Source organism: Papio anubis, chromosome 10 (genome assembly GCF_008728515.1).
Source record: "Papio anubis isolate 15944 chromosome 10, Panubis1.0, whole genome shotgun sequence".
Lineage (NCBI taxonomy): Eukaryota > Metazoa > Chordata > Mammalia > Primates > Cercopithecidae > Papio > Papio anubis.
Window position 1 is genome coordinate 24378109 of NC_044985.1, and position 12233 is coordinate 24390341.

Sequence of the window (12233 nt, forward strand, 5' to 3'; positions counted from 1 at the left end):
ACTAAAGAGCTTCTGCACAGCAAAAGAAACTACCATCAGAGTGAACAGGCAACCTACAGAATGGGAGAAAATTTTTGCAATCTACTCATCTGACAAAGGGCTAACATCCAGAACCTACAAAGAACACAAACAAATTTACAAGAAAAAAATAAACAACCCCATCAAAAAGTGGGCATATATATGAACAGACATAGGCATGGGCAAGGACTTCATGTCTAAAACACCAAAAGCAATGTAAACAAAACCCAAAATTGACAAATGAGATCTAATTAAACTAAAGAGCTTCTGCACAGCAAAAGAAACTACCATCAGAGTGAACAGGCAACCTACAGAATGGGAGAAAATTTTTGCAATCTACCTATCTGACACAGGTCTAATATCCAGAATCTATAAAGAACTCAAACAAATTTACAAGAAAAAAATCATACAACCCCATCAAAAAGTGGGCAAAGGATATGAACGGACACTTTTCAAAAGAAGACATGTCGACAGCCAACAGACACAGGAAAAAATGCTCATCATCACTGGCCATCAGAGAAATGCAAATCAAAACCACAATGAGATACATACCATCTCACACTAGTTAGAATGGCAATCATTAAAAAGTCAGGAAACAGGTGCGGGAGAGGATGTGGAGAAATAGGAACACTTTCACACTGTTAGTAGGAGTGTAAACTAGTTCAACCATTGTGGAAGACAGTGTGGCGATTCCTCAAGGTTCTAGAATTAGAAATACAATTTGACCCAGTGATCCTATTACTGGGTATATACCCAAAGGATTATAAATCATGCTGCTATAAAGACACATGCACACATATATTTATTGCAGCACTATTCACAATAGCAAAAATTTGGAATCAACCCAAATGTCCATCAATGATAGACTGGATTAAGAAAATGTGGCACATATACACCATGGAATACTATGCAGCCATAGAAAAGGATGAATTCACGTCCTTTGCAGGGACATGGATAAAGCTGGAAACCATCATCCTGAGCAAACTATTGCAAGGACAGAAGACCAAACACCACATGTTCTCACTCATAGGTGGGAACTGAACAATGGGAACACTTGGACACAGGGTGGGGAACATCACACACTGGGGTCTGTCATGGAGTTGGGGGGTGGGTGAGGTATAGCATTAGGAGAAATGCCTAATGTAGATGGCGAGCTGATGGGTGCAGCACACCAAAATGACACATGTATGCATATGTAACAAACCTGCACATTGTGCACATGTACCCTAGAACTTAAAGTACAATTTTTTAAAAAAGGAAAAAAAAGGAAGAATCTTGGTGCCAGTTTCATGAGTCTAAAGTAATAAGTGTCTATATTTCTTATAAATATTTTATATAATTAACTATTATTTATGTGAAAGACCTGCGGTGAGCTACAGTCAAATGCTCTAGAATTTAGAATATGGATAGCAAGAATACTCAACAAAACCCAAGAGAAGTTTGAAATCTAACACAAAGAAAACAGAAAAAAAAAAAAAAATAGGATTTGAAAGACAACTAGAGGTATTAAGAAAGAACTAAACAGAACTTTCGGAATTAAAAAAAATCACTACAGAAGTTCCAAATACAATTGAAAGCCTTAACAATAGACTAGATCAAGCAGAAGAAAGAATTCCAAAGCTGGGAGACTGGTCCTTCAAATTAATTTTTTTTTCAAAAAATAAAGAAAAATGGATTTTAGAAAATTAACGAAGCTTTTGAGAAATATAGGATAATGAAAAGTGATAAAATCTATGACCTATTGAGATTCATGAGAGAGAAGAGAAAGTATGCAACATAGAAAACATATTTGATGGCATAATTCATGAAAATATCCCCAATCTTGCTAGAGAAATCAACAGACACATTCCAGATAGTCAGAGATCTCCCGCAAGGTACTGAACAAGACAATCATCCCCAAGGCACAGCACATGGTCATTGGGCTGTCCAAAATCAACACAGAAGAAGTTTGAAGGCAGCTATGAAAATGGGCCATATCACCTATAAAGTGAAACCTAGCAGACTAACAACCGACTTCTCAGAAGAAACCTTAATACCCAGAAGAGATTGGGGGCCTATGTTTAGCATTCTTAAGGGAAAGAAATGCCAGTTAAGAATTTTATATTCCACCAAACTAACCTCCATAAATAAAGGAGAAATAAAGTCTTTCCCAGACAAGCAATTGTTAAAGGACTAGATCACCACCAGATCAGTACTAGAAGAGAGCCTTAAGGGGGTTCTTTGAATGGAAATGAAAGAATGATACTACCATAAAAGAACACATAAGCACACAGCCCATGAACACTATAAAGCAACTACACAAATGACACTAAAAATCACCTAGCTAACAACACTACAACGAGAACAAAATCTCACATGTCAATATGAACCTTGAATGCAAATGGCCTTTAAAGAGATAAGAGTTGTAAACTGGATAAAAAAGCAAAACCTATCCTTCTGCCATCTTCAAGAGACCTATCTGACATGTAATGACACCCATAGGCTCAAAGAAAAGGGTGAAGAAAGATCTATTATGCAAATGGAAAACCAAAAAGAGCAGTATTTGCTATTCTTATATCAGATAAAACAGAGTCTAAAACAACAGTAGAAAAAAATAAAGAAGAGCATCTAGATTCATAAAACTAGTACTTCTAGACCTACGAAACAACTTGATAGCCATACAATAATAGTAGCGGAATTCAATACACCAGTGACATCATTAGGTCAATGGGGTAGAAAACTAACAAGCAAATTCTGACTGTAATTCAACACTTGACCAATTGGACCTAATAGACATCCACAGAACACTCCAGACGACCGTAGCATATACATTCTTCTCATCTGTACACAAGACATACTCTAAAGCTAACCATATGTGTGATCAAAAAACAAGTCTCATTAATTTTTTAAAAAACACAAAATTCTCAGGCCTCAGTGAAATAAAAATAGAAAAAATAGAAATCAATAACCAGAGGAATACTCAAAACCATACAACATAGAAATTAAAACTTGCTCTGAATGAATTTTGGGTAAACAATGAAATTAAAGCAGATAATAAATGATTATTTGAAATAAATGAAAGCAGAGACACAATATACCAAAACCTCTGAGATGTGGCAAAAGCAGTATTAAAAGGAAGGTTTACAGTACTAAATGTCTACATCGAAAAAATAGAAAGAGCTCAAATAACAATCTGACTGCACCTAAAGGAACCAAAGAAAGCAAAAACTAATCCCAAAGTCAACAGAAGAGAAAAACTAAAATCAGAGCAGAACAAATTAAAATGAGACTCCAAAAAACTATACAAGGATCAATGAAATGAAATGCTGGTTCTTTTGAAGGATAGACAAAATTGATTGACCGCTTGCTAGATTAACACAAAAAAGAGAGAAGATTAAAATAATCACAATCAGAAATGACAAAGGCAACATAACAACTGATCCAACAAAATATCATTAGAAACTATTGTGAACACCTGTATGCATACATACTATAAAATCTAGAGAAAATGAATAAATTTCTGGAAAGGCATGATCTCCCAAAATTGAGCAAGGAAGACATTGAAAATATGAATAGATCAATTAGTTTTAAAACTGAATCAATAATTTAAAAATGTACAAATAAAAAAAAAGCCCTAGAACAGATACATTCACAGCCAAGTTCTACCAGGTATACAAAGAAGAGCTGATACCAATCCTGCTGAAACTGTTCCAAAGAATTAAGGAGGTGAGATTTCTCCTAACTCATTCTATGAAATCAGGATCATCCTAATAACAAAATCTGACAAAGACCCAACAACCACCACAGGAAATCTACAGATCAATATCCCTAATGAACATAGGAACAAAACCCTTTTAACAAACTACTAGCAAACCAAATCCAGTGGCACATCAAAAATCGAATTCACAATGGGCAAGTAGGCTTTATTCCTGGGATTCCAGGTTGGTGCAACATACGCAAATCAATAAGTATGATTCACTACATAAACAGAATTAGGAACAAAACCCATATGATAATCTCAATAAACACAGAAAAAAACATTCAATAAAATCCAATATCCCTTTCATGATAACAATGCTCAACAAACTAGTCATGGAAAGAACAATAAGAGCCATCTGTGACAAACCGAAAGCCAACCTCAAACTGAAGGTGCAAAAGCTGGAATCATTCTATCTGAGAACGAGAACATGACAGGGATGCTCACTCTCACCACTGCTTTTCAACATAGTGTAGGAAATCTTAGCCAGAGTAATCAGGCTAGAGAAAGAAATAAAAGGCATGCAAATAGAAAAATAGGAAATCAAACTATTTCTCTTCACTGACATCATAAATGTACACCTAAACACTCTGCAAAAAAGGCCTCTAGATCTCATAATCAAGGTTAGTGAAGATGCAAAATCAATGTATAAAAATCAGTAGCATTACTATACAACAATAAAGTTCAAGCTGAGGGCTAAATGAAAAAACACAATCCCACCTACCATGTGCAAAAGAACAAAATTGGACTCCTATCTCTTATCATATACAAAAAGTAAGTCAAAGAAGTTTGAAGACTTAAATGTATGGTCTCAAGCTATAAAAATACTAGAAGAAATTCTAGGAAATGCTTTTCTGGACACAGTCCTAGGAAAAGAATTTATGACTAAGTCCTCAAAAGCAATTGCAACAAAAACAAAAATTGACAAGTGGGACTTCATTAAACTGAAGAGCTTCTGCACAACACCAAAAGTACTATCAAGAGAGTAAACAGGTACCCTGGGAGAAAATATTTTCCAACTATATATCTGGCAAAGAACAAATATCCAGAATCTATAAGGAATTTAAATAAATCAATAAGAAATAAAAAACACAAATAACCCCATTAAAAAGGGGTCGAGTATAGAAACAGACACTTTTCAAAAGAAGACATAAAAGTGTCCAACAAACACATAAAAAAGTGCTCAACATCACTAATCATGAGAGAAATGCAAATCAAAACGACGAGATACCATCTCATAGTAGTCAGAATGCCTTTTGTTTAAAAAGTCAAAAAATAAGATGTTGGTAAGGTTGTGGAGAAAAAGAAACACTTACACACTGTTGATAGGAATGCAAATTAGTTCAACCCCTGTGAAAAGTAGTTTGGAGATTTCCCAAAGACTAAAAGTAGAACTATGATTTAACTCAATCTCATCACATACTCAAAGGAAAATAAAGATACATGCATTCATATGTTTATTGAAACACTACTCACAATAGCAAATATATTAAATCAGTGTAGATGTCCATCACTAGTGGACTTGATAAAGAATATATGGTACACATACACCATGGAATACTATACAGTCATAAAAAAGTGAAATCATGTCTTTTGCAGTAACATGAATGCAGCTCGAGAGCATTATCCTAAGTAAATCAATACAAAAACAGAAAACCAAATACCACATGTTCCCAGTTATAAGTGGGAGACAAACATTGAGCACACAACAAAGTAAAGATGGAACAATAGATACTGCGGACTCCAAAAGGGGAGAGGGAGGAAGGAGGCAAAGGGCTGAAAAATTTTCTATTGGGTACCATGTTCACTAAATGGGTGACAGGATCCATACAAGCCCAAACCTCAGCATCATGCAATATACCCAAGTAATAAGCTTGCACATGCCCACTCTGACTGTAAAATAAAAATTTAAACAATTATATTTCATACATGATAAAAGAACCATCACAAATTTAGAAATAATAAATGTATCATCTACTAAAATATCAGATTTCCATAGTAGATTGTGTGCGCATAAACTTTTGTGCAAAATACTTATGAATATCCTTTCTTAAAATAGCTTAAAAATTACTACATATCAACTAAACATGAAAAACATGGGTGTAGCAGCAGAGTGGAGACAGGCAAACAAGTATGAGACAAAATGTAATAATGTCCTACATAGAATCTCTACTTCCAGTTATACATAGTTCTTTTTATAATTTTTTTTTTTTTCATGTCCTCAAATAGAAAGAAACAGTCAAGAACTTTGCTGGAAGGCATTCTTCTAAGAATGTAGATGACAGTTTTCAGGGCATATGTGTGTAAAGACTGGTAACAGTCAGATATAAATAAACCTGTCTTAACTTGATTCAACAATGATTATAACTATTACTCAAATTACTACACCAAAGGATTTTGTAAACTGCATTACAACATTGCTGTACAATAACACTGAGTAAAGCCAGTCATAAGAAACATTGTTTCTCTTCTTTTATGAAGTTATTTCTAGGTATGTAATAATTCTGTTGAAGAATTATAAATTACAGATTTGAAAGACTTAATCACCAATTCTGAAAGGATTAATAAACTAAACATTAAAAATTGATCCAAATTTAGGACAGTTTCTTGTTATTTTTTAACTCACTTAAAAAGATCAAGTGGTATGTTTAGAACAGGTTAATTACATTTTAGTCTGTGTCATTTAAATTTTAATGTCAATAATTGATATTAAGAATGAAAATTAACAAATTTACTCTATACAACTAGGTAGCCTCAAAATCTCCATGGCAAAGCCCATGTTTTTCTAAAATCTAGTATTACCTGGGCACTTTAATTCATCTGAATAGTCTCCACAGTCATTAGACCCATCGCATATCCAGGTTGGCAGAACACACAGTGAAGTAGAATTACATCTTATGAACCCTGTGGTTTTCACTCCAAGTTTATAGAAATGTGTACAGTCTGTGTTATCTAGAAGAAGGTAAACAAAAAATGAAAAAGTACCTCATTTGCAAAGATTATGAGCCTTCTATGTAGGTCACAGAGATGAGAAAAGTTAACTTCATTTGAGGAAATAGATATGTAATTATCCTACACAACAGGGGTTAATTACATACCAATTTTGGACAAAGTTCAGTAAAATCTTGCACAGTGTTCAATGCAATGCCAAAAGTGCCCAAGCATAAACAGATGAAAGGTAGTGGAATATCTTACTGCAGTTCTTTTCATCTGAAGCATCTGCACAGTCTATGTTCTGGTTGCATCGTGCTGATCTTGGAATACAAGTCCCATCTGCACAGCGGAACTCAACTGTGGCACAGGTTGAAACTAGAGAAACAGGTACATAAACAAATGGAGAGACGGGACAGAATGACTCCTTGCTTTTACTTTTTGAACAATTCAATTATTTTGTATAATTTTGTTTGGTTTTGCTTTTGTAACTCTGGGAAGCCAAACCTGACCCCTGAACCCCACCTTCAAGCGTGGGTTAGATGCCTCTTATATGTCTTCCCCTAGCACACAATTCTTCTCTCTGTTGTGGTATTTAGCATATTGCATTGAGGCTGCCTGTTTAAGTCCCCGAAGTCTCACTAACTAAACGTAAGCTCCATGAGAGTAGGGACTATGCTGTGTTCCTATCACATTGTTGTGGTAATATCACTCTAGCACTGAGCCAAAAAAAAAAAAAAAAAAAAAAGAATGCTGGAGATTCTCTCTCTTTCCACCTTCAATATTCCAAGGTTATGAGAGTAGACAAATGCCTGATTAAATACCTACTGGGAAATCCCAACCTGGTTGCCAAGAAGGGAAGCATTTCTTGCCATAATAGAGTGAGATAGAGATAGAAACAGGAACAAAGAGATTGGCAGGGGGAACCACTGAGCACTGGCTTTGTTTCTCAGAGGGAAGAGTTTACCACTACTAGAAAGTCATCCATGCTATCTCATACTCTGTTACATGACCATTCATCATTAATATTTAATATAAGAAATAGGATGCCTCATGCCCAGGAACATATAAATGTGTCATTCCTTATTATTGTTGTTATAAAAGTCATCCAATTCTCTGCTCTACTTAAATGAAAATTAGATTCAATACACTATTGTCATTATATACATTTTGTATAAAGTATCTTATTCTTAATCATATAGTCCTTTCTATGTTGCTTACCCATTCATAATCATATAATGGTTTCCAGTAAAATGCTGTAAATGGGTACATGACATGCTATGTATGTTAAATTAACTTAGGTGATATTTTTATTCCAAATTCAAATTTTTACAAGTTGATTACCTCAAAGGACAACCTGAAGGGCCCTTTGATTATGCCACTTTTACTAGTGTTGATATTTTAAAGTGCCTATTTAATTATAAATAGAAATTATATCAATCGTAAATGGTTAAAATGCTATTTTAAAATATGCAGATTTTACTCAAGGATGTGTATGTCATTTGTATTTCATAATGTACGGTTCTTATTATATTGAATTGTATCTCAAAATTGCATACTTATCTGTTTAAATGATAATTAGAATAAATGTTTTATTTACAATTTGCAATTATAATCGCTTCACTTTTTTATTAAAAATGATATCACAACATGTGAAACAGATAATACTCTTACAAGTAGAGATAAATGCATTGTTCCAAAACAGAACAAATTATTTTCTTTTATGTCCATAGGAGCAAAACCTCTTTTATATTCTTTTGTGTTACATTTCATATTCTATTTTTTCAATAGAAATAGTAAATGCAATATGTAATATAGAATATAATCATGTCAATCATTTACATTTTGTTTTTGGCTTCACCATCTACTAGTAGTTTCTGATTAACTTTGTTCTAAAAGATAGCTTATAATCTCTTTTTAAAAGATATATCGCATTTCTCTGTTTAATAACATTTTAGGTAGTTATAATATTCCTAAGTAAGCCTATAATAGTTCATCTCATAATGCACTAGAGTTTCTATCTACTTGACGTTAGAGGTTTGGATGCCAGGAAGATGCTAATGGGGACACTTGCCACTCATTTCATGGTCACCATCTGCCTCCAATCTCCTATAGAGAATCCTCTGTCTGAGTGAGAAGTAGTGGCAGAGACAACGAAGAGGCAAATGTAGGGAATGGCATTTCAGACAGTCAAGAAAACTGGCAATTCAGGGATTTCACAGTAATAGGGTTTCAAAAACCAGTACTGGAAGTTCTGAGGTAACAGAGAAAGTAAAGGATAACTTGGGAGAACAGTGGAAGGACAAGTGGGACAAATGGAACACAGTCCTAGATTGAGTTCTGGAAACAAGAAAGAAATAGAGGACCTCAAACTACATGAAAAGAAACTTTAACTTTGAAGTTCAGAAGAGGGGTTAGAAAGTAGTAATTAAAAAAAAAAAAAAAAAAAAACTATATTAAAAAGCATAAGGAAATAGATAAAGGAGGAAGTTCGCAGTATAGAACAAAGAATAGAAGACTTGCAGGATGTATTAATTTTTTCCTCCTATTTTCCAAAATAACAATATGGCTAATGAATCCTCGGGAGGGGGGCAAGGATGGGCTATCAGAGTGTGTAAGATGTGCAAGTAAGAACAGACTGTCCCTTTGTACCTGATCCTGTCTCCACATGTTGCATTATTTGTTGAGAACCACCAGAGAGTTAGATAGGGTGATGAAAGTTGTTGCAGAATTTTGTAAGCAATATGAGCAAGGTGATTGTGGGAATTAATATCTCCTGCATTAACAGGCAAGGAAGGAGAATCCTGTGAGGAAGAAAAAATCTGCAGAAATAGTAGGAACTTCTTTAGATAAGTAAACACATCTCGTACCAAAACCTCTCTCTCTCTGTTGGCTCAACTATATTTCTTCTTCGCTTTGTTTTAGTCAGTTAAGTATTGGAATTTGTTTCATCCATATGGTGATTTTTGAGGAAGAAAGATACTGAAATCTCTAATTTGTCAAGTGAATATGAAAGTTTTCTGACAACATTTCCTCAGGCTAAGAGTCCTGATAAGGAGAGAAAATAAAATAATATGGCCCAAATAAAGATAAGCCGAGGGAGAGATACTACACTTTTCCCTCCAGGTAGTCCAAAAGAAAAAGTAAGCCTATGAAACATGAGTGAAAACACCCTACAGCCACAGCAGGAATAGCAATGAGGCACTACAAAGGAAGATCTGTCAGGGACTGTGGATCAAAAGTAGCAGCAAGAGAGAAAGTAAAACCACTCTCTCTAATATACTTTCTTAATTTTACTATTTCTTCCACTTTCTTTTTAGCATGTCAGCTAAAATATTTAATGAGATTTGAAAGATTTAAAAATCAATGGCTTTTCTGCGGTTCTTAGGATGTTTCTTATAAATAACTTAAGCCAATTCTCTCTTCCAACATCCCTTACCCAACCTGTAGCAAAGGGAAACTGAAAAGGGGGGCGGGGCGGGGAAGCATTAAGTTTGCTCTCGTATCTCCCTTTCATTTACTTTCAAACAACATCTTTTATTTAATTATTTAATTCACCCCTTAGGTTCTAAGGGTGCACAAATCCAGAAGGAATGCCAGTTTCTTCTCCAGCTATGTTTATCCTTTTCCTTTAGCTTGTTGTTTATGGAATTTTTCAAAGGTTTACTATAAACTTAGGAAAAAACAAATGCTAGTTTCCCCTCCTTTAAGGAGCATCAGAACTGCTGGCTCAGTCTACCTAAAACTCCTTCCGTGGCCCTAAGGAATTTCATGTACTTCCCAAAGGGAGCAGTTTGTATTCATCTCAACAGGGAAGAAAGCATATCGTGCACTCTCCCTGAATATATTCACTCACCCTGCCACGCAACCAGAAGAGGAGCACAAAATGACACACTTACGAACAATGCCTCATCTCCGCACCTGCAGATGGCCTGATGTCTAAAGCTCTCAGTCATGAAAGGGCCTCTAGAAAGGGGCAGTAAATTTAAAAAATGATGAAGATTGGGCATGGTTTTTTCCCCCCAAAAGAGAAGAAGCCAAAAGCAATTCATTGCAACACCCTTTCTACTCTGTAAATAGACTCTCTGCTCTTGCAAAATTTAAAAAAAGTAACAATTACTACTGACATCTACATTCAGCAAACTATAGTAGTACTTCAGATAATTTACAGATGGCTCCACGATAGCCTCTTACCACAGTCTATCAAAATCTCCCTGTACATCCTGACTTCTAATTATATCACTTTATCTTTTATATTTTATTTTGATTAAATAGTGATAGGTGATTTGCATGTCTGCATATATGTGCAAAACAGCACTGCATCTCTACATTGCACTGACAATAGAAAGAGAGAAGCGGCAACTGGAAGAAAGGGCTTGGAAAGAGACCTCTTTTCCATTTTCCCTGAACCCCTTATCTATGCCTTTTCCTTTATCATCTTTTATGTACTATAAGGGAGATATTTGGTGGAAACACTTTTGCATAATATAAGTCTTTATCAGACAGCCTGGCTTATGGGATATGGACCCAGGGAAGTCTTCCTTCTATAGCTTGAAAGGTACTCTACAATGACACTATGTTAATAAACTTAAAATGAGAGAAAAGTCAAAACTAAAAGATTCAATTAAGAGTAATCTTTCATCCAAATAGCTACCAATTGTTTATCCTAAAGGAGCTAGTCCATTGAATTAAATTCACTAGTTTCTATTAAGTAATAAAGTATATGCTTGTGTTTCCATGAGCAATTTTAGTTTCAAATGTCCTGCATTCAGCGTGACCAGCTTTAAGGCATAAGTTTTGCTTGTTTATTTTTAAGATATCTAACTGTTATAATTTTACCATAAAAGAAAGGTTAAAAGAGAAGCTTCATTCACGAAGGCACTGTTCTGTGCCCAAGAGTATGACTAAGATAGTTATAACACAGAAATCAAGAGTTTAGACTGAAAAAGAGGAAATATCTATTTGAGTTATTTTATTGTTATTCAGCAGCTGGTATTGATATCATTAGGCAGAATAAAATCTATTTATATTTTAGAAGACTTACTGCTTCAACCAGCCACATAAGAATATAATAAACACCTACCATATATGAGGTATTATATTTCATAAACCCAAACACACTGACTAATTTACTTACCACTTTTGAAAATACACTTTCATTTCTGGAGAAAACCCATAGTAACGTATCATCTTCCCACAGTTTATTTTGATGAATCTTGCCTTAAAATCTATTTTCTGTATTTATTGCTCAGTTCCGGTACATTCTTTCTTGATTGCTTTACCTTTAACCTGGGTTAATGCCTATATTATATTTTCCTTTCCTGCTTACAAATAATTAACAGAACATATCTATTTCTAGGTCTTCTAATTTCTTTTCCACCTTTCTTCCAAATGCTAATTTATTTCCCTCCTCCTACTTCCAGTGTCTGACTATATTTTACCTTTTTAAATCTTGTTAAATCCTTTTTAAATTAAGTTAATAGGTAACTTAATTGGCAGATGCCATTAGCTCTTTCTAAGCTACAGTGTCAACCTTAGATGATAATCT

At 34.5% G+C, this 12233-nt stretch overlaps 1 protein-coding gene across 3 annotated transcripts in view; it reads right to left on the reverse strand.

Moving 5' to 3' along the window:
- Positions 1-12233, reverse strand: part of LRP1B (LDL receptor related protein 1B) — a 1950491-nt gene that overhangs the window by 296431 nt on the left and 1641827 nt on the right. For 2 of the 3 annotated variants that reach the window (XM_031651763.1, XM_031651761.1), the window contains 2 exons: positions 6950-7063; positions 6557-6706 (listed from right to left, as the gene is read on the reverse strand). The exons of the other annotated variant lie outside the window; for it this stretch is intronic. In XM_031651763.1, coding sequence (XP_031507623.1) covers positions 6557-6706; positions 6950-7063 — 264 coding nt within the window. The remainder of the gene's footprint in view (positions 1-6556; positions 6707-6949; positions 7064-12233) is intronic. 3 annotated transcript variants of the gene reach the window in all.